This window comes from Cinclus cinclus, chromosome 3, assembly GCF_963662255.1.
Source record: "Cinclus cinclus chromosome 3, bCinCin1.1, whole genome shotgun sequence".
NCBI classification, from domain to species: Eukaryota; Metazoa; Chordata; class Aves; order Passeriformes; family Cinclidae; genus Cinclus; species Cinclus cinclus.
In genome coordinates, this window is record NC_085048.1 from 111,602,294 (window position 1) to 111,625,289 (window position 22,996).

The 22,996-nt window shown below is 51.1% G+C and overlaps 1 protein-coding gene across 1 annotated transcript in view; it reads left to right on the forward strand.

The window, feature by feature from the left end:
* The first annotated feature begins 1,412 nt into the window (after positions 1-1,412).
* The window catches only part of LOC134042038 (serine/threonine-protein kinase pim-1-like), a 51,035-nt gene continuing 29,451 nt past the window's right edge, over positions 1,413-22,996 (forward strand). Inside the window, exon 1 of the mRNA XM_062489112.1 lies at positions 1,413-1,509. Coding sequence (XP_062345096.1) covers positions 1,413-1,509 — 97 coding nt within the window. The remainder of the gene's footprint in view (positions 1,510-22,996) is intronic.

The following is a 22,996-nucleotide window of genomic DNA, read 5'->3' on the forward strand; positions in this document are numbered from 1 at the left end:
CTGCAAGTGTCTCAGCAGAGAATGAAAAGGGATGACAATACTGACACGATTTCTCTTTGCTACTTGAAATTTAAAAGCTCCGCTCCAGCCCACACTGGCAAAATTGTCAGAAGAGGCAATTCTTCCCCACAAAATGCTTCATCTCACTCAAACAAGAAAGCCACAAGCCAACAGTCTTCTTTACTCCTCCACTGCTTTATTTGGCTATTTCTCTAATAGGAATTAGCTTCATTTATTCTTACTTTGTTTCCTGTGTTCCACGGGGCGCGCGGCGGCTCCTCCGTTGGGTTCGCGGAGGCAACGGCAGAACGGCCGCGCGCTCCGGCGGCTCCGCAGCAGCAGCAGCAGCAGCGCCTGTCTCGATCGGTTTTCCGCTCGAGTTCCCGCTCGCCCTCCGTGCCCTTCTCCCTCTCAGACTCCCTGTGATCCCGTTCAGTCCCCTCCTTGTTGCGCCTCTCCCAGCCCGGCTCATGCCGCGCCCCGCAAGGCGACCGTGGGCGAGCCGGCCCCCTGCCCGCCCCTGTCGGGCACGCCGCGGTGCCGCCTCCGCGGGGCTCAGTCCGTACCGCCTGTGGCACCTTTTGAAGAGCCTGTGGACGAGCTCCTCGCTGCACTGGTGGCGGTGGTGGAGCAGCACCGTCTCTTGGCCCCGCCTGGCGCGGGCCCTGGCGCTGGCCCGGCCCCGACCGAGGCCCCTCCCGCGGTTCCGCCCACAGCTGGCCCGCAGCCGCCCGGCTCCCGCCCCGCCGCCGGCGCATTCCCCCGAGCGAGCCTCGCCGCCCGGCAGTTCGGCCGCCGGCCCCGAGGCGCCGGAGCCCGGGGCGGCTCGGGAAGCAGTGGCGGCCGGGGCGGGCGGGTGCCCCGGGCAGAATGCCGAGAGCGCGGTGCCGTCCGCACGGGCGGAGAAGCCTCCCCTGGAGCAGCTGTACCGGGAGGGCCCGCTGCTGGGGAGCGGCGGCTTCGGCAGCGTTTACGCCGGGACCCGGCTCGCCGACGGCGTTCCGGTAAGAGACGGGGCCGGCTCGGAGCGGGGAGGTGGGGCGGCGAGCGGCGGGCGGCGAGCTGAGCCCTCCGCTCGCCTTGGCTTGCAGGTGGCCATCAAGCGAGTGTCCCGGGACCGCGTCTTGGAGTGGGCGCGGCTGGTGAGTGAGCGGGGCCAGCGGGAGCAGGCGGCGGGGCGTGGCGGGCGGGGTAAGGCCAGGCCCGGCCGGGTGGGAGCCGGGACGCTGCGATGGGAGCGAGCGTGGAGCGAGCGGGGGCCGCGCAGCGTCCCGGGCCATGGGCAATGGGAGCTGCGGTGGCGCCGGGCAGGGGGTGGCGAAGGCGAGCGCAGCATCGGCGCCGCTGACGGCATGGCGGCTCCCCCGCAGCACGACGGCGCCCTTGTGCCCCTGGAGCTGGTGGTGCACTGGATGGCGTCGTGGCCCGGCTTCCACGGCATCGTGCGGCTCCTGGACTGGTTCGAGCTGCCCGACGGCTTCGCGCTGGTCATGGAGCGTCCGGAGCGCTGTCAGGACCTCTGGCACCTGCTGCACGCGGGGGGGTTCCTGCCAGAGCCCGTGGCGCGGGCGCTGTTCCGGCAGGTGCTGGGGGCCGTGCGGCACTGCACCAGCCGCGGCGTCCTGCACCGCGACATCAAGGCCGAGAACGTGCTCGTTGACCTGGCCACCGGCGAGGCGAAGCTCATCGACTTCGGCTGCGGCACCATCCTGCAGGACACGTTCTACACCCAGATGGCCGGTGAGCCCAAAGCCGGGGCCCAGCCGGGCAGTGGAGCTTCTCCCCTTTGCTTCCACAGGTGGAACACACAGGGAGGGAGGGAGGGTGAATGCTGCTTCAGCCGGCTGCAGCCAAGTTGCATTTTGGCAGGAGCTGGGGCTGGCTTTTGAGGAGCTGGCTGGGAGGGAGGGAGCAATCAGCATTGGCCTGATGAGCTGTGCCCGTGTGCCATAGGAACGCGGGAGTACTACCCACCGGAGTGGATCCTCTTTGGCCGCTACCATGGCCAGCCAGCCACCATCTGGTCCCTGGGCATCCTGCTCTATCAGCTGGTGTGCAGGCACCTTCCTTTCAAAAGCAAAGAGGACATTGTCCGGGGACAGCTCTTCTTCCCGCCCCGGGTGTCTCAAGGTGGGGATGGGCCTTCAAGGCACGGGAGCAAGAACGGCTTTGGGAGAGGGCAGGTGACACATAAGTGTCCTGCTGTTGCAGCTGGGGAGGAGGTTCATCTCCTGGGCTGAGTTGGAGGAGGCAGCACGTGTACCTCTGCTGCTCTCTTCCAGAAGAGAGGATGGATGGGAAGCTGTGCGAACAGCTCTGAGCACTCTTAGTGTGCTGTGGGCACTGTGAAATCTGGGAGAGCATGGACAGGAGCTGACCAGCAGTTTCTGGTTTCTCTCTGCAGAGTGCCAGCACCTGATCAGGTGGTGCTTATCCATGGACCCTGCAGACAGGCCATCCTTGGATGACCTTTTAGAACATTCTTGGGTGCAGAAGCCCCACCTGGCCCAGGAGACAGCAGAGATCCATCCCTCTGCACAGTAGAATCTAGGATGCCCACAAGCAGCAGCTGCTTGTGTCTTGTGGCTCTCAAAGAATTCCCCAGAGCATTTCCCAGTGGCCCTGGCATGGAGCAGAGAGCACAGCCAAGGAGGTGCTTCCTCAGGTCCCCGGCGATTTGTGGAGGGAGCGGCTCAGGGCTCCCCATCCTATTGGAGAAATTGTGGCACAGTGCAGTGAAGTTGCCACAGAGTGGAAAAGGGGAAACATCCCCCTGCAGCTCAATGGCCTCGTGATGTCCCCGCGAGCCAAGGCACATCTGGCGTGTTCTTCTGGAGATCAGCGCAGAGCTGGAGAACGCCGTTCTCGAGCTGGCCACTGGCAGGGCAAAGCTGATGGGCTTTGGTTGCAGCCCCTTCCTAGAGGACACGCTCTGCACCCTGACGAAATCAAGATGAGTCCCCAGGCGGTGCAGGGGTGGGGGGATGCTCGTGCCTCCAGGCATTGCAGGGCTCGGCCTGGCCACGTGCCGGAGGTTCCCCGTGGGGTGGCAGTGGACAATATTAATCTTTCTGCCAACTGCTCAGCTGCTTTTTGGTGGGGCAGGGGATGGATGTTGTGGAAGGGGAGCCGGCTCCTGGCCTCGCTGACAGCTTCTTCCTGCCAGCATGGCACAGGCTGGGGTGGGGGCATCCGGCCTGACAAAAGCATGCATCCATGTGGATAGGGAGCAGCAGAGGGGGACGGGTTCTTTAGCCATGGCCCAGCTGCTCTGCTTTGCAGGCCCTTGAGGAAGGGGTGGGCATACAGGTGGGAAAGGTAGGGTTTTTCCCCACCACTGGAGAGATTTTAGTATCATAAAGAGCGGTCAGACCTTCCCCAGGCCCGTGAAACGGTGACAACCTTTGGTGCTTTTTCTTGTTTCCAGGTCTTGTTTTGAAATGACTTTCATGCAATTGTTCTTTGTTTTTTCCAGAAAGATTGCCACTTGTGTCCAGACCAGATGGAGAAGCACCGGCACCGTCCGTGGAGTGCATCCCGTGCCGGTGCTAGCCGGGGAGGGTCCACAGTGTGGATGTCCCCTGCAAAAGGATGAGGACCTTGTGTGGGATCGGCTCCTCTCCTGGCAGCAGGTCTCCAGAGGTGGGTACCCGGTTCCACAGCTCGGGTGGCAGAAGGGCTTAGGGCAAACGGCAGCAGGCACACGAGAATGTCGCTCTTGCAGCTGCTGAGGAGGTTGTTGTGCCATGCTTGAGCAGAAGAGGTGGAGCGTGTCCTGCCACGCTGCTCTCCTCTAACAAGGAGGGAATGGGCTGGGAGGTTTGGGCTCTGAGCACAGCCAGCAGCCTGGCCTGAGTATAGGCTATGGTGGGACAGGGGGGACAGGAGCCTGCTGCCACTGACCGTGGCTTTCTGGTTTCTGTCCCCAGGCTACCAGCAGCTCATGCCATGGAAACGGCACCGCTCGACCTGCCAGTCTGGGAGGGCTGGACGGCAGCGGGTGTTCATTTGCTGCCAAAAATAAATCATTCTTGTTACTAACATCATCATCATCATCGGAGCATTTCTTTCATCCTTTTTTCAAGCTTTTGGCACCCTTCTTCCACCGAAATCTCTTTGCCTCTTTCCTCATCCACTTGGTGGAATTGGTGGGGGGGTTTAAGTAACACAAAAAGTTCAGCAACAATTCCTGTTGCCAACCGCAGCAGTCTCTTCAAGAACCTGGAGCTGGTAGCCAGGCCCACATTTCACTTGGAAAGGGGAGTGGTTTGCAGGGACAAAGATGTCCCTCTGCTGCAAAAGCAGGGAGGAAATCAGAAGCAGCAAAATGCAATTTCAGCTCTACCCCCGCCCAAAGTTGTCTGCGTCTTTGCCCTCCACTCCAAAATAGGCAGGCAAGGCTGGACTTGAACAAGGTTCAAGTCCTTCATGGTCCCTTGGCATTAAAGGGATCAAGTAAAACTCTCGTATGCAGTAATTGGAGTACAGCTACTGTAGGGATAAAGGAAATGTTGGGAGCTGGGACATCCTTCTTGTCTCCTTTGTCTCCCCAGGTGTTGTAGCCTGGATAGCTGTTAAGATGGTTGCAGGTAAAGGAGCAGCAAGGGCCTTTGTATGGGATCCACGGAGATGTTTATTTCAGCCACTGAGTGGATAGTCCAGGGTCAGAGGCAAAGACAAAGGGGAACGTCGGGGTGAGGGTCCAGGTTGAAGCAGATGGGTGTCCTGGGCAGGGGGAGCATCAGGGAGCACTTACTAGGAGACATGGGGGTGGCACAAAGGTGGGGTTAGGGCATGGGAGCCAACAGGGAAACAGGGTGGGAGTGACCAAAAGCCTGAGAGACAGGGAGAGGGCAGGGGGCTGGCCCAGGGAACAGAACAGGGCTACATTGGCATAACAGAACAGGGCTTGCTATGAGAGAAGCCTCTCGTGTCTTCCTAACTAGGGAATGCCTTCTAGGGTCTCCACAGTGGGGTGTTTTGGGTTCAGTTTGAGTTTGGGTGGAGATACTGCTTTAGTGTAGTGGTTTTGGATTGTTAATTTGAACGTTTTTAGTTGTGAGATAGGATTAGGAGGAAGATAAAACAGGCTTAGCATTAAATGGTACAAAGACAAACTTTATTACCAGAAACTATAGGGGAAAAAAGAAGAAGAAAAATTAGAATAAAACTTCAGACTACTCTTCTTCTTTCCACACATTTGTTTTTTTACATTGACAGCATACAAAGAACAACTCAGTTCGTTTACCATTTCTCAAATAGTCATTTACTTGTTTCTTTCAGAGAGGAGATTTTTCAGCCTATAGAGATTTTTTCATAAGAAACCATTTTTAGGTGGTCTTGCTGTTCTAGTGTTTAGCCGTCAGGGAGGATAGAGATCTGGTTATTATGTAATATTTTTTTTCTCAACTAACATTTTAATTCATAACTAATACTGAGGACCATATCAACTTATGAGGCACACTTAAAGGATTATAATAGTTGAAACAAAAGCTTACTCCACTTTTAAAAATAGAGGGTGTTTTTCTTCTTCCCTAGGGAGAAGCAGGGGTTTTTTCACTATTTAAACCTAGGGCACTTACAGCAATTTTAACATTGGTTTATTTTAACACCAACGCTTCTTCTTACATCTAGAGTTAGAATCTTTAATCCACCCCATAATTTTTTATGTGTTATAGGGAAACAACGGATGCTTTTCTATAGCATAAAAAAAGGGAAGAATTTCAGTCTATGTCTTCCTTCCCTCAGCTGAGACTTGACTCTTCTCATACTTTGAATTTGGTGTTTTTTGTGCTGTTTTTGTACATATTATCATTTTGGTTCTCTGTTTTTTTTTTCCACAGGACAGAGAATAAAATATTTGTAAAGTCATATTTTGGGCAGTGAAAAAGTTAATATTTTGCCAGGGCAGGAGAGGGTTCTGTGATTGTTTTTAGGTGGGGCGGCCGGAGCTCTTTACCATAAGGAGCCTTCTAAGGCCGCGCCGGGGCCGGGCTGGGATTGTAGGGCCCGGCCAGAAAGCGGAGATGAGTTTTTTGGTTGTAAGGTTGTTTTTTGGCGTTTGCTGTACGTAATGTTAGTGGTGGGCTGGTGGTTTTCCTTTTCCTTTTGCCAGCAGCCGAGGTTGGGGCCCTTGCCAGATCGGGGCCCAGCTGTCTCTCCCCCAGGCCGTGTGGGCGGTGAGGCAGGCCTTTTTTCCACCTTTATCTCTTACTGTTCACTTCCTCTTGCTGGAAACGGGATTGTTGGAACACTTTAGAGGAGACGGCTTATCCATAGTGTTCTGTTTTAAATTGTCTAAAACCGTGTGAGACAGATGGCTTCACATAGGAACATCCCCAGGGCTGCTGAGGGGAAGGCACCACTTTATTTGTTGTGAAGAGAAGTAATCAAAATCCGCAACCAACAAGCTGCAAGGCAGAACGGAGTGGGAATTACAGAAATAAAGGCCTTGAAAAGCAGCTTAGGAAAGCGGCTACTTCCTAGACAGTGCCAAACCCTCCGACCTGGCCTGGCCGGGCCCAGGGCTGGCTGCCCTTGGGAAGGGAAGGGAAGGGAAGGGAAAGGGATGGAGCTGGGGTGGGGGCTCTGTGGCCATGGAAACGAGAGAACCACGGGCCAGCGCGTCACAAAGGGGCAGCCCCGCAAGGGGCTGTGAAGGTTGTGGTTGACACGGACACAGTGGCAGGAGACACGTCTGGCTCTGCCTGTCTGTGCCGACTGCTGGCGATTGGAGTCACCCCACCTTGTTCTAGGGCTGGGGACCGAGCTCCTATCGCCGTCTGCTCCGAGACAGTTCCCAAATTCAACCCCAGGTACTTCTGCGAGACAGAAGCACGGGTTCAAAGATGGATTTTACTGGAAAAGGAAAGACCACGGAAGGAAAAGGTGAGGATAGAAAGGAGCTGAAAGGCCCGAGTCAAATGGAGACAAATTCCACCAGATTTCCGGGAAAATTGGTCCATGGTGGTCAGTTCTGGCTCTGTGTCAGAGTTGGTGGCTGTGAGCTACAGGTGATCTTGCAAGGACAGCCCTGGCATCACAACATTCTACCTTTAGTTTACTCTGCTTCCTGCTTTTTGACAGTAGCCAAATCACTCATACTGTCAGCCAGGACAGGGACTGTGGCCATGACAAATACAACGTGGTCATGTGATGCAAATTCTGCTTCTTTCTTTGCCATCAACGTTGGGTCTCACTACTGATAAATTTCCTGTTCTTCCTCTGCTTGGTGATTGGGTCCAACACTGAGGATGACAGGATAATATAAAAACCCCAGCAAGGGCTGCCTGCATGCTGAGAGGTCTCTGTAGCTTGCAGAAATAGCATTCGTCGCTGTGTGGGTCTTTCCTGGGTTTTGACAAAGCCAATCTCTAGAAGGGATCCTTATTCCCCTGTTATTATTGGATCCTTGCACCTTTCACTTCAGACTTGCTAACTCAATAGTGTTTGGAGGAATTAAACACAGGCTAGTCTAAGGAAAACTAAAACCAAACAATTGTTTTTAAAAATATCAAATATCCCTTAAGTGCCACACCCGTTAGACATGTTGATGCTGGGATAGAGGTGGGCATTGACCAACGTCACTTCTTCCCTTGTGAGAGTGTCTCAGCCTCCCACAGAGGTAAGGTGGGAGCTGGGCCACTCTCTGGTGGGAGGAAGGGTCTTGTGCCAGCCTGGAGAGCCTGTGCACATTGCCAGGGAGCAGTTGTGCCCTGCAGGTGCCCCCTGCCATGAGCTGTGCTGCTGCCAGTGCCCCGTGGAGCTGTAGGGCTGCTGAGCTGTGGGGCAGGGAGAGGAGCAGGAGGCTGCATGTGCAGCTGAGCCATTGCTGGGAAGCTCAGGGCTCTGGGCTCCCTGCTGTCCCAGAGCAGCCCAGAGGCCAGGGAGTTCCCCTGGGAGATCTGTGGAAGTGGCTCAGGGTGTGATCCTGTGGCCTGCCTCAGGTGGCGGCTGTCAGGTGCATGTTTCCCTGTGCAGCAAGTTTCCAGGAAATTTTCCAGGAAATGTGTCCCATGAAACATGGAGCTTCAGATGCTTTTGTTTTGCTTTGCAGCCTCTTGTTACATTTTGTGTCTCCACTTTGCAGGCCTGACTGGCTACCCTCTTGCCAAGAGGTTTTCCCTGGCAAATCCTTCTATGCTCCTTCCCTCCAAGCCATTGCCTCCCATCCAGAAGGGCTCTCCTTCAACCAAGTCAAATATGATGTCCAGAGGAGAGCGGGACAATGGGAAAAATGGCACTGGCTACAAGGAGGACAATATTAGAAACAACCGGGACCAGGATTCAGAGGGAAAAGCACATAAGGTAAGGCAACCAAGATAAGTCCTGTGTGGCAGATTTTCAGTTTATGTCCTGTAAGCAGAGATCGGAGACCATTAACTGTGGTGTGAGCCTAAGGAAGAAGGTGAGCAAAGTAGGATCTCAGCTGGACTCTGCACTTCAGGCTGTCTTTGCAATGGGTGTGTAGTGCAGATTTCAAGTCCTCACTGTGTATCTATAGCAGGAGAGGGCTTTGAAAGGTTTCTGGGCTCTGTCATGGTTGCTCCTCTGTCTTGTAGCTGAGAAAACACCAACAAGAAGGCAGCGCTGCTAAAGTTGTCTGCTCCAGCTAAGCAATCCTCCTGCATTCAGTAACCCACGGGTATCTGTGAACCATGTCTATGTCTTGGTGGTGGTTTCCATCAGCTCTGTCTGGTGGGCATGGAAAAAGGAGTTTGCTGGAACAGGCAGTCCTGCAAAGTCAGTTCCAGGTTGACACAGCGTTTGAGTTGTACAGCCATGGCCTCCTACACAGTTGTCTCTGATGCTATTTCTAGATTTCTTCAGCTTCTGGGCAGCTGTGTGCTCTGGCATGGCTTTGTCCAGAGAGAAGGGATGGGAGGTGGCCATGGGGAGAGCAGCCCCAAGCCCAGGCACACGATTGCCTTTGCAGCAGGGCCAGCACCTGCAGTTGTTCTGGGTTTGCCATGGGGTGCAGGAGGAGGCAAATGAGCAACAGCTCTGGCAAACAGAATGTCCAATCAAAGGCTGATGTACTTGATTCCAGCCTTGCTGAGGAAGGGCCCAGTGTATCCCTGACAGGATGTGGTCCTTTAACTGTAGTTTGAAGAGGACTTGATTTGGGGCTTTAGTTGTGCCAGAAATGAAGGGACACTTAAAGAATGGTGTGCACCTGCCCCTCCTACCTCCACCCTCCTTCCTGGTCATGGCATGGGGGCCCTGGAGCAACTTGGGCAAGCAGAGACCTTGCAGAGAGCAGCAGGGCAGGGAGCTCTGCTGAACTTCCTAAATGCCAGTGAGCCTGAGATGATGGAGGTGTGGGAGCTGGAGAGCACGGAGCATCGTGAGAGCTCAGCAGCTTCTGGGCTGAAAGGCTGCTGGGCAACTGTAAGAGGGAAGGGCAGCAGCAGAAGAATTGAGGGGCTTGAGAAAAGCAGGTTCTGACATCCTGCAGAATGGCTTTGTGGGGACTTGGTTGGTGATCAGCACTGGCTGTGAGGTGCCTAAGAGACAGGGAGAGAACAGTGATTTGAACCCGTTCCCATACCATCCAAAAGGCCAGTGGAGGCAGTGGCACTGCAGAACATGCTGATGCCAACCATGTGGATTCCAGCTGGGAGTGTAGCTGCAATTGCAGAAAAATGAGCAGGAAGAGAGAGGTGGCAAATTTGGGAGATGGTCTCTCCCTCACCAATTCCCTTTCCTATGCCGCTCTTCCCCTTCCTAGGACAATCTGCTATATATGATATTGACTTTTCCTGTCAGGGCATGTGTAACTGTCTTGAGTCATGAATGAGGGCAAGGCTGGATGCTATATTTGAGCACTGTGTACCACTCTTTCCAGGCATCCTTGCTGTATCCCAGAGGTGGTGATATGAAGAAGGGGTCATGGGGACTGCCTTTGATCCCCCCTATACCCAAGGCAGTCAGTCCCCGTGTTGGCAGTGCTGCAGGGTCTCTGCGCAGCTCTGTGCAGCTGGATGTCCAAGGGTCCCAGGAGATGAGGTAAGCCAAGGTGTCTGCTGCTCCACTCTGCTGTTCAGCTCCCTCTTGCCATCTTGTGAGGTTCCTTTGCACAGTCAGCTCTCTCCCATGTACTTAGGGAAACCTCTGTGTATTCACCATTTGGCCCATCCGTGATTATCCAGCTCCATGTCAAACCCCACACCTCATGTCACAAGGGCAGAGGTGGTGGTGGTGGGGAAGAGGAGGCAGGGCTTAAAAGCATCTGAAGATGGGTCCTCTGCTGGGCTTGGTACTGATTCCCTCTGTAATGTTTGTGGTGTCATTTGGGAACTGTATTGCATGGGTCTGTCTCCTGAAGATGATAGAATACTGTGATCCTTGAGTCTCAAGTTCAGCACGCAAAAATTGCGTTTTGCCAAATATTAGCTGCTGGAGAGGCGTCTGGACAGTCAGGTGCTGCCTCTGTAAACATGCTGTGGAACTTGTCTGTTTCTTGGCCTCCGGTCTGAAATGAGCTCCCAGAGAAGTTTGGGTTATAGATGTGTAAGCCAATCAATGTTTAATGCTTAGATCTTGCCTTAAAATCAAAGAGGGAAAGGTTCTAAAGAAGTTTTATAGGATGGTACCTGATGGAAAGATATTGGCTTGGATATGTTTGAGGAAATGTAGCTGTCAAGCTTATCCGAGTGATTACAATAATGAATGAGTCACAGAAATATCATTCCTATTGAAAAGCTTAGGTAGGGCTTTAAAAGTGCAATCTGAATATCCTTGGCTATCAGCTGAGTTGGAAAAGGCCTTTTCCTTCTTGGAAGATCAAGGAGGTGGAATATCCTTCTCAGAACACTCCAGTGCTCTGACCACACGTAGCACGAGACTGGCACCAGCGCAAGGCATGAGCAGGCAAAGCCAAGCTTTGTCAGCAGAAGCAAAGTAGCTGCCCTCCATACAGACTCGTGTCTCAGCTTAGCAACCTTTGCTGCTTCAGAGAGGCTGTAGGAGCCCCCCAAGTTTCAAAAGGAGAGACACCACAATTGGGGAGTTATGATGCAAGTTGGAGAATGACTGCTGTGTTTCAGCTGGAGCTTGGCCAGCTCTGTCTGACTGCAGCAACTGAAAGCTTAAGGACAATTAATCAGCTTTGCATCTTGTTGGCTTGATGTCTCTTGCATTTCCTCCTTCATCAGAGTGAACAAGCTAGGAAAGATTGCCTCCTCTCATGCTACACCTCTTCCCTCCCTTCTCTTTCTCCCTCCTCATATGTGCTTTTGTTCTCCCTTTCTCAAGGCCAAGACCGAGCGGCAGCATCAAAGAGAAGTCTGAACATGCAGGTAGGTACAGGGCATGTCGGTCCTAAAATGACCATTGGCATATTGAATCAGAGGTGACATCTTGAAAACTTGGTTATGAACCATGGTTTTAAGAATTTCTTTAAATTTGTTTCAATTCCTTGATGGCCTCAGTGGACTGTCCCAGAGCCCAGTCACTGGGATTATGCTCCGGGGATGCTCTGAAAACTCCTCTAATGTGAAGTCTTAGGTGGCATAAGCTGGAGTGGTATCTTGAGGCCCTGGAAATGCATTGCAGGAAACAAAACATTCCTCTCCATTCTTTGCCTGCCTTTTATCTCCCTGAAGCCTTTCTAGTGTTGCAATTAGAACCAAAAAAAGAAAGCATTTAGCAGGAAATGAGAAATATTCCCACTCCTTCCTCCTGCCCTTGAAGGAGAAGACTTTAACTTGGGGTATATTCTGAGCTGAACCCTTTGAGATCGGAAGGAAAGTCATGGAAATTGCCTGGTTTTTCACTGGGAGAAATAGGGAACCCTCCTGTGAGAGAAAGTCCTTTTGAATTTTCCAGTTTTGGAGAAGGACAATTCCAAATGGATGCAGCATATGCAGGGTCTGAGTTTGTCATCCTCTGACAGCACAAGCCCAAAGCCACCTATGGCAGGTTCACCATGGCAAATCTCTTGCCCCACTGCCTCTGCCTATGTCAGTGTTGCAAGATGAGGCTGGGGGAGGAGATGCCTTCTGCCTTGTCCCCCTGTCCCTGCCTTGCCTGATCCCTGACAAGTAGAATTGTGCCAGACAAACTGCGGTCTCTGGTGCGTCTGTGCCAGCCAATGCCTTTGAGTTGAAAGCCTCCAGCAAAGCCTGTTGTTCCTTTGCCATTTTGGAGCATGTCATGATAGGAGAGATGAGATTTGAAGAAATAGTTGTGCTGATGCAGAAAAAGGGATCAGATGCCCAGGCCCCTTTGCTCTGGGTTAGTTCTGCCAAATCCTGGGCAGAGGCCCTTTGGAATGACTCCTTAATTGGTGATATGCAGTTGGAATGCTTAATGCAGCTAGGGAGAAGTATTGCTCAATAAGTAAGGTGACATTTTTGCTGGATTAGTTCTGGACTGGAAATGAGCTGTATCATTACTCCTTATCTGGTGTGCTTTTACAAATGACCTGTTCCATCTACAGGCATAAAGAAATACAGATTTATGCAAGGTCTTCTTTTGATGATCTGCCCTATGGCATTTCCACCAAGAGAATTTGGAATTGTTTTTAACTGCAATGATCAGAAATGTTTGGATGTAGGTCTTATGTTGGGTTTTGGGTTCTCTGCAGGAAAGAAAGCAGGGAAAAAACCCATGAAGCAAAACCCATGAAGCAATAAAGCTTCGCAAAAACAGAATGTTTGCAAGCCAGTGTGTCCCCTACAGATATGGGCTCCTTGAATACTGGGGACAAGCAATGGGGAGGGCAAAGCATCTTTTACCTCTAATGTGGGTTGCCATCATTCATGAGCCTGCCCTTCCTTTGTTGCAAAAGGAAATAAAGGCAACCAACAAATGCCAACCCAGAACTGAGTGGGTGTTACAGAAACAAGTGCCATGAAATCTAGCGTTGGAAAGGAATGATTTCCTAGGTGTAATTGTCAAATTCTGGAGACCACTGTGGGTTGCCAGCTGTTTGGAAGGAAAGAGATCCCTAAGTAGTGGGGTGGCAATGAGAAACACATAAGCAATGCAGTAGAAGCTCTCTTTCCTGGCTTGCCAGCACCATACTGTTCAGAGTAATTAAAGTGATACTAATTTCCTGAAAAATAAAAGCAAAGCAACTTTCTGAATAACTAAAAAGACCCCTTGGTTGCCTCATCCATTAGATGTATTGGTTCTACAGGTGGGAGTTCACCTAACTCACTTGTTCCCTTGTGAGCATGGCTCAGCCTCCCACAGAGGTAAGGTGGGAGCTGGGCCGCTCTCTGGTGGGAGGAAGGGTCTTGTGCCAGCCTGGAGAGCCTGTGCACATTGGCAGGGAGCAGTTGTGCCCTGCAGGTGCCCCCTGCCATGAGCTGTGCTGCTGCCAGTGCCCCGTGGAGCTGTAGGGCTGCTGAGCTGTGGGGCAGGGAGAGGAGCAGGAGGCTGCATGTGCAGCTGAGCCATTGCTGGGAAGCACAGGGCTCCCTGCTGTCCCAGAGCAGCCCAGAGGCCATGGAGTTCCCCTGGTTACTCTGCGAAGTGGCTCAGGGTGTGCCCCTGGCCTGCCTCACGTGGCTGCTGTTACGTGCATGTTTCCCTGTGCAGATGTTTAGAAGTTTTGAGGAAATGTGTTCCATGGTATATGGAGCTTTAGATGCTTTAGCTTTGCATCTCAGCCTCTGTTCTATTTTATGTCTCCACATTGCAGGCCTGACTAGGTTCATGTTTTCCAAGTTGTTCCGGCCATCTCCCTCCATGCTCCTTCCCTCTAAACCGTTGCCTCCCATCCAGAAGAGCTCTCCTTCTTCTAAACCAATTAAAATCTGCAGTGTGGAGCAGGAGGGTGGGAAAAATGGCAGCAGCACCAGTGACAGTAAGAACAAGCAGGAGCTGGATTCAGAGGGAAAAATGCATAAGGTAAGAAGACCAAGATAAGTCCATGTGATAGATTTTCAGATTATGTGCTGCAGGCAGAGTTTTGAGACTTTTTCCTATGGTGTGAGGCAAGGGAAACCCCTGAGTAAAGGAAGGTCTCAGCTGGACTCTGCACTTCAGGCTGTCTTTGCAATGGGTGTGTAGTGCAGATTTCAAGTCCTCACTGTGTATCTATAGCAGGAGAGGGCTTTGAATGGTTTCTGGGTTCTGTCATGGTTGCTCCTCTGTCTTGTAGCTGAGGAAACACCAACAAGAAGGCAGCGCTGCTAAAGTTGTCTGTTCCAGCTAAGCAATCCTCCTGCATTCAGTAACCCACGGGTATCTGTGAACCATGTCTATGTCTTGGTGGTAGTTTCCATCAGCTCTGTCTGGTGGGGATGGAAAAAGGAGTTTGCTGGAACAGGCAGTCCTGCAAAGTCAGTTCCAGGTTGATGCAGCATTTGAGTTGTACAGCCATGGCCTCCTACACAGTTGTCTCTGATGCTATTTCTAGATTTCTTCAGCTTCTGGGCAGCTGTGTGCTCTGGCATGGCTTTGTCCAGAAGGAAGGGATGGGAGGTGGCCATGGGGAGAGAAGCCCCAAGCCCAGGCAAACGATTGTCTTTGCAGCAGGGCCAGCACCTGCAGTTGTTCTGGGTTTGCCATGGGGTGCAGGAGGAGGCAAATGAGCAACAGGTCTGGCAAACAGAATGTCCAATCAAAGGCTGATGTACTTGATTCCAGCCTTGCTGAGGAAGGGCCCAGTGTATCCCTGACAGGATGTGGTCCTTTAACTGTAGTTTGAAGAGGACTTGATTTGGGGCTTTAGTTGTGCCAGAAAGGAAGGGACACTTAAAGAATGGTGTGCACCTGCCCCTCCTACCTCCACCCTCCTTCCTGGTCATGGCATGGGGGCCCTGGAGCAACTTGGGCAAGCAGAGACCTTGCAGAGAGCAGCAGGGCAGGGAGCTCTGCTGAACTTCCTAAATGCCAGTGAGCCTGAGATGATGGAGGTGTGGGAGCTGGAGAGCACGGAGCATCGCGAGAGCTCAGCAGCTTCTGGGCTGAAAGGCTGCTGGGCAACTGTAAGAGGGAAGGGCAGCAGCAGAAGAAATGAGGGGTTTGAGAAAAGCAGGTTCTGACATCCTGCAGAATGGCTTTGTGGGGACTTGGCTGGAGATCAGCACTGGCTGTGAGGTGCCTAAGGGGCAGGGAGAGAACAGTGGTCTAAACCCATTCCCATACCATCCAAAAGGCCAGTGGAGGCAGTGGCACTGCAGAACATGCTGATGCCAACCATGTGGATTCCTGCTGGGATGGTCTCTCCCTCACCAATTCCCTTTCCTATGCCACCCTTCCCCTTCCTAGGACAATCTGCTATATATGATATTGACTTTTCCTGTCAGGGCATGTGTAACTGTCTTGAGTCATGAATGAGGGCAAGGCTGGATGCTATATTTGAGCACTGTGTACCACTCTTTCCAGGCATCCTTGCTGTATCCCAGAGGTGGGGATATGAAGAAGGGGTCATTGGGACTGCCTTTGGTCCCCCCTATACCCAAGGCAGTCAGTCCCAGTCTTGGCAGTGCTGCAGGGTCTCTGCTCAGCTCTGTGCAGCTGGATGTCCAAGAGTCCCAGGAGATGAGGTAAGCCAAGGTGTCTGCTGCTCCCCTCTGCAATTCAGCTCCCTCTTGCCATCTTGTGAGGTTCCTTTGCACAGTCAGCTCTCTCCCATGTACTTAGGGAAACCTCTGTGTATTCACCATGTGGCCCATCTGTGATGATCCAGCTCCATGTCAAACCCCACACTGCATGTCACAAGGGCAGAGGTGGTGGTGGTGGGGAAGAGGAGGCAGGGCTTAAAAGCATCTGAAGATGGGTCCTCTGCTGGGCTTGGTATTGATTCCCTCTGTAATGTTTGTGGTGTCATTTGGGAACTGTATTGCATGGGTCTGTCTCCTGAAGATGATAGAATACTATAATCCGTGACTGCCACCTTCAGCACCCACAAGCATATGCTTGTAGAAATATTGGCTGCTGGAGAGGGGTCTGCGAATTCTAGTATTGCTTTTTTTACTTTTAACACGGGGTGCTGTTGTTCATGTTGCAACATTCCTTTGTTGTAAAGAGAAATATAAACAGCACATAAAACCCAATCCAGAACTCAGTGGGAGTTGCAAATAGAAAGGCCATGAAATCTAGCTTAGGAAAGCAATTACCTCCTGGGAGTTATTGTCAGATTCTGGACATCTCTGTGGGTTGGCATCTGTTTGGAAGGGAAGGGATCCCAAAGACAATGTCAGGCATAACTTCTATCTTCCTTGGCCTCCACTGTGAACTGAGATTCCAGGGAAGTTTTGGGTTATAGATGTACGATTTAATCAGTGTTTAATATAGAGGCCTGGATTTAAAATCCAAGAGGTCATGGTGCTAGAGAAGAGTTCTAGCACTGTACCTGATGGAAAGATTGGTTTGGAAATGTGTGATAAAATGTAGCTGTCATGCTTATCTGAGTTAGAAAGAAGGATAAATAAGAAGAAAGAAGGACTCAGGAGTATCATTCCTATTGAAGAGCTTAGGTAGGGCTTTGAAAGTGCAATCTGAATATCCTTGGCTATCAGCTGAGTTGGATAAAGTAGTTTTCTTATTCAAAAAGCAAGGAGGTGGAATATCCTTCTCAGAACACTCCAGTGCTCTGACCACATGTAGCACGAGACTGGCACCAGCGCAAGGCATGAGCAGGCAAAGCCAAGCTTTGTCAGCAGAAGCAAAGTAGCTGCCCTCCATACAGACTCGTGTCTCAGCTTAGCAACCTTTGCTGCTTCAGAGAGGCTGTAGGAGCCCCCCAGGTTTCAAAAGGAGAGACACCACAATTGGGGAGTTATGATGCAAGTTGGAGAATGACTGCTGTGTTTCAGCTGGAGCTTGGCCAGCTCTGTCTGACTGCAGCAACTGAAAGCTTAAGGACAATTAATCAGCTTTGCATCTTGTTGGCTTGATGTCTCTTGCATTTCCTCCTTCATCAGAGTGAACAAGCTAGGAAAGATTGCCTCCTCTCATGCTACACCTCTTCCCTCCCTTCTCTTTCTCCCTCCTCATATGTGCTTTTGTTCTCCCTTTCTCAAGGCCAAGACCGAGCGGCAGCATCAAAGAGAAGTCTGAACATGCAGGTAGGTACAGGGCATGTCGGTCCTAAAATGACCATTGGCATATTGAATCAGAGGTGACATCTTGAAAACTTGGTTATGAACCATGGTTTTAAGAATTTCTTTAAATTTGTTTCAATTCCTTGATGGCCTCAGTGGACTGTCCCAGAGCCCAGTTACTGGGAGTGCGCTCCGGTGGTACAATGAAAATTCCTGCATTGTGAAGTGTTGAGTGGCAGGAGCTAGAGTGGTACTTTGGGGCACTGGAATTGTAGTGTGGGAAAAGAAAACATTCTTCTCCATCCTGCATTTGCATTTTATCTCCATGCAGTCTTTGTAGTGTTGCAATTAGGAGAGAAAAAGAAGGAAATCCTCATTTAGCAGGAAATGAGAAATATTCCCTTTCCTTCCTCCTGCCCTTCAAGGAGAAAACCTTTCCTTTGGGCAATTTCTGAGCTGGACTCTTTGAGATCTAAGGCAGATTCATAGACACCGCCTGGTTTTGCACAGAGGGAAATCAGGAAACCTCCTATGACAGAAAATCCTGTTGAATTTTGCATTTCAGGAGAAGGACAATTCCAAATGGATGCAGCATATGCAGGGTCTGAGTTTGTCATCCTCTGACAGCACAAGCCCAAAGCCACCTATGGCAGGTTCACCATGGCAAATCTCTTGCCCCACTGCCTCTGCCTGTGTCAGTGTTGCAGGCTGAGGCTGGGGGAGGAGATGCCTTCTGCCTTGTCCCCCTGTCCCTGCCTTGCCTGATCCCTGACAAGTAGAATTGTGCCAGACAAACTGCGGTCTCTGGTGCGACTGTGCCAGCCAATGCCTTTGAGTTGAAAGCCTCCAGCAAAGTTTGTTGTTATTCTTTTGCCATTTTGGGGCTTGTCATGATAGGAGAGTTGAGATATGAAGAAATAGTTGTGCTGATACAGAAAAAGGGATCAGATGCCCAGGCCCCTTTGCTCAGGATTAGTTCTGCCAAATCCTGGGCAGAGGCCCTTTGGAATGACTCCTTAATTGGTGATATGCAGCTGGAATGCTTAATGCAGCTAGGGAGAAGTATTGCTCAATAAGTAAGGTGGCATTTTTGCTGGATTTATTCTGGACTAGAAATTAGCTATAGCATTAACCCTTACCGGTTGTAGTTTTGTAATTGTCCTGACATCCTACAAGGGAAATAAAATCTTGGTATGAGGCACTTATTCTTCCCCTACTGCTTGGCTGCTACATGATTTTATCCCCTGTGAAGCCATGTAAAGAAATAGTTCTAAGAGCTGTGTTGGAGAGTATTTGAGAATGACCCGCCATTAGACAAAATCTAATTTGTCAGTATCGGCCGTGATCAGAAATTTTTTGAGACAGGTCATATCTATGTTGGGCTTGGGTGTTTCTGCAGGAAAGAAGGTAGGGAATAAAGTCCTCCAAGAGTGAAGTAGAACAAAAGTGAAACTTCTGGATGATCTCTTTATTCCCTTCAGTGAGGGGCTTGCATATTCCTGAGGACATCTAACTGGGAAAGCAAAGCTTCTTTTGCATCTAACATGTGGTGCCAAAGTTTGTGTACCAGCAATTCCTTTGTTTGAAAGAGAAATAAAGAAAACACAGAAGTGTAAAACCTAAAATAGAATTGAGTGGGAGTTACAGAAACAATGGCCCTGATAACAGGATTGGCAAACAATCACTTCCTAGACAGTGTCAAATTCCAGAGACCAGTGGGAGTTTCCAACTCTTTGGAAGGAAATGATTCCTGGAGTAGTGGGGAGGCAACAGGCATAGAACCCATCTCTCCTGGCTTGCCAGCTCCACATTGTTCAGAGAAATTCAAATTATGCTAGATTCATGAAAAATAAAGAAACAACAAATGTTTGCAGTCAAAAAAATAAAGTTTGAATTCGCTACCCATTAGATGAGTTGATTGTAAAGGAGTGAGTTCAATTAACTCACTTCTTTTCCTGTACTTGATCTACAGAACCTTCTGAGTCTACGACACAAAACCAGAGGATGAAGGGAAAGAGCTCTTGGTGTGTGACAGGAGCTGGGATGCCTCTGCTCCCAAGGAAAAACGATGAATTGCTCAGATTGGAGACCTGCATGCGGAAGCCCAGCGTTGGGAATGGAGGTGTGGGCTCCCGGCCGGCTCAGGGGGCCTTGGCCCAGGAGCCCCGGCAGAGGCAGCTGAGCAGCGCTGTCCCCAGGGTCACTGCCAGGGAGGAGGACAAGGGGAAGGACCAGCATGGCTCAGCCTCCCACAGAGGTAAGGTGGGAGCTGGGCCGCTCTCTGGTGGGAGGAAGGGTCTTGTGCCAGCCTGGAGAGCCTGTGCACATTGCCAGGGAGCAGTTGTGCCCTGCAGGTGCCCCCTGCCATGAGCTGTGCTGCTGCCAGTGCCCCGTGGAGCTGTAGGGCTGCTGAGCTGTGGGGCAGGGAGAGGAGCAGGAGGCTGCATGTGTAGCTGAGCCATTGCTGGGAAGCACAGGGCTCTGGGCTCCCTGCTGTCCCAAAATGTTGATCTAAAAGCATACAGGTTTAGAACCTGGGACTACTTTTAGGAACCAGAAAGAAGATGTTTACTAAAATCAGCATAAGGGCAGATAAGAATCTCTGTCAAGAGCAATCTCCATCTCTGCCCTTCTCTATCAAACACAGAGGCTCTCCAGCATCCAGGGGCTGAGGCAGCAGGTTTCAGTCTGCTGGCCCACAGAGTAATGTCATGTCTCCTTCCAGGAGCCCATCCACTGGGAGAGGGTCTAGGCATATGTAGCTTGCTGCTCTCATGCACCATCTCTGTGCCCTGTTAGAGCTCTGTAATCTGGAACCTGTCTTGCCTGTTGCCAAGCATGACATTTTTGGGCAATTGAAGTGTGCCAGAGATTTACAGGAACCTTTGCTTCCAGTACCAGGCCTCCCACTGAGCCAGCTCAAGGAGATGGATCATCCCAGCAGTCCTGGTCTAACAAGTGACAGAGACCTGAGAGAGGGCTTTGGAAAGGTAAGGGATAAGAACAGGGATGAGCAGACTTCCATTCCAGTGGCTGTTTAGTGCTTGGCCCAAAATGCCTCTGAAAACCATGATCCTCCACTCTTGGGGGTTGGGGATTGTCTTGGGAATATATTTGACGGCTACTGAGCAATTGCTTGGCTGTTTCCAGAGGTGCCAAAGTCAGTGCATGGAGATGGTGCCAAGGTCATGCCCGAAGCATTCTTTATATGCAAAGGCCATTTTAGAGAAGTTCTGATTGGCAGAGCAAACTGTAAACCAGTGAATGTGGGCAAAGGGCACCCTCAGAAGCAGAGAAGCAAAGATGCTAACGTTGAGTATAAGCAAGGCTTCAAAATAAAAACGGGACAGATTGATGTCTCCTGGTTACCTTTCTGGCTGTATCTCACAGCCCTCTCATTCTCACATTTTCTGCTCCTTAATATCCATGTTCCTCCAAATTGTTTTCACATGACTCCCTCCTCCTTTTGGTCTCCTGGTCTCAGAGACCAAGTCGTTGAGAGTCCTTCAGAGCTGAGTCCTTCAGAAGCCAGGAAGTGACAAACAGCTGCACTTCCTGGCCATAAGTGTTAAGCATCAGCCAATTACCCCTCCTTGCTGCATAATGCACATGGCTTTTATTCTCCTGCCCTGGCCTGTAGGAGCTGAACTGCCTGCTCATTGCTCATGGGAGCTCTTCCTTTGTCTTGGAGCATTCCTATGACTTCCATGTTTCAAGTAGGGTTTCCTGTCACAGTTGGAGCAGAGTAAGGCTGTGGCACTAAAGTGTTCCACCTGACGGTGTATAATTGCCAAGGTGAGGATGGGAGACATTCTCCTGAAACTATTGGAATGCATATGGAGCTGGATTAATGTCTGTGGCACTCTGTGGACTCTATGCTCCCGATGAGATGATGTGCCTGGTTTGTGTGTCTCTGCTTACAGTCTGTGATGTATTTCCATTGCAACTAGGTTCGTTCTTCATTGTGCAAGTTGGCTGAAAAGAAGTTAGAGCAGAAGAAAACTGAGATTTTTGAGAATGAGATGAAGAAGAGGAATGAAATTTTATCATCCTTAAAGCTGCCTCCACTGAGAGTTGAGCCCAGGGATGCAGCTGAAGCAAGTAAGTGGTGTCTACACTGCTGGTCCTTTTTGAGCTCTTCCTTACCCTCTGCACAGTGTTGCAATCAGACTGGGGGGCTGTTGCACTTGCATCTGAGTGGAAACCTGCATAGGAATGATTTCCATTTTGCAGAGAAAAACACAGAGGCATTAATTGTCTTGCCCATGGCCTCACTTAGTAACAGAGTATCAGCTTCCCACCTTCACCTCTAAAATCTTTCAGAGTAGAAAATTCAGTCTTGGAAAGTCGCCTGGGGCTTCAGACTCTGTCCTGGAGAGCAGCTTCCAGGCAATGTGAATGCAGAAGAATGCTTTTCCACCAAGGTGCAACATGGAAGAAACCAAATTCAGCTCCTACTGATGAAAAGACCAGAGATCCTTCTCGAGCCACTCCCCTCCACGGAGCTGGCACTGTAGAGCTGTGCTGAAGCCCTGAGGCAGTGCTTCTGTTGTAGCCCCAGGAGCAAGCAGCATTCCCCAGTGAATCCCGGCTGAGGGGCTCTGGCTGCAGCGCTGTGTGCGCTGCCCCGAGGGCGGCAGCAGGGACCTTCGGGGGCAGCACTCAGCCCCAGGGCACCACCCAAGCTTATCTGCACTTTCTTTTGGGAACTTGCCCAGCCTGCCTCTGAAACAGGAAAATGAAAGCATAGCAACACTGGCTTCTCCTTGTTTCTTAGGGGAAGCATCACTGCAGTTTGATTTTTAAACTGGAAGAAGGTAGATTTAGATTAGATATTAGGTAGAATTTATTTTATAATGAAGGCAATGAAATGCTGCAAGGGTTTTTCCAGAGAAGCTGTTGTTGATTTATCTATGAAGGTGTTCAAGGCCAGTTTACATGGGGCTCTGAGGAACCTGATCCAGATGAAGATGTTCCATTTCCCAGGGTTTGGACTAGATGGTGGTTAAAGGGGCCTTCCCACCAAAATTGTTGTAGGTTTTCCTGGGTGATTGTATGATCCTTGTCCCATACTAGCGTGCCAGTGTTCTACTTGAAGTTCTTTGGGATAACACAGAGATGTTACCCAGCTCCAGCAAATTTTCTGGCCCTTTCCATAGTGACCCTGTCCAGCACCCTCCACTTACAAGCTCCTCTTTGGTCCCTACAGGCCTCAGCCAAGCAGCTGTCAATGGCACAGCTTCCAGTGTGCAGAGAAAACACCCTGGTAATGCCTTGAAGAAGAAGGTCTTGAGGAAGCAGGACAAGATGCCCTTACTGCCCACTATGCCCATCATCCAAGAGGAAGGCAGTGTCCCATGCAACTCCTCAGGTAAGTCTGCTCTGTGGCAGCTTTTTCCCATATAGTTATTTCCTTGCAAAAGGAGCACAAAGTGCCTCCTGCCTCAGCCAGCACAACTGGGCTCTTTGGTCAATAGCCAGTCCGGGAATGAGCACCAAATCCACTTTTGAGTTCCTACAGCTTGGTTGTCTTGCCGTAGTCGGTTTTTAGAGATGCATTGGAAAGTTGAGCTGAATAAAGTAGAGGTAAAGGCCTAAGCTCGGGCTTTTGTCCATCCTGATAATCCGAACTACAGCGCTGGTGCCAGGAGACAGCTGTAAGTGCAGAGAGGAGCTGGGGGCAGTGTGCCAGGGTGTGCTCACTGTGCACCTACGAGTACCACCACCATCAGTTGACCACTCCCCATCGGGGCCCTCTGCCTGTGCTGTTGTCCGGCTCTGCAGCCAGCTTTTCTGCTATCCCAGTAAGGGTTGTCTCTGCATGGCAGTCAGTGCCTTGGTACAGTCGTGCTGCTGCTCCCTGAAGCGATCAATGGCTCCTGGCTGCCACCATCCCATGGCCTGCAATTCCAAGAGGAAACAAGCAGTGCCTCCTGTGTCACTGCAGCCAAACACAGTGGCTGCTGGTAGGAGGTGACAGTCAGGAGGGGCTG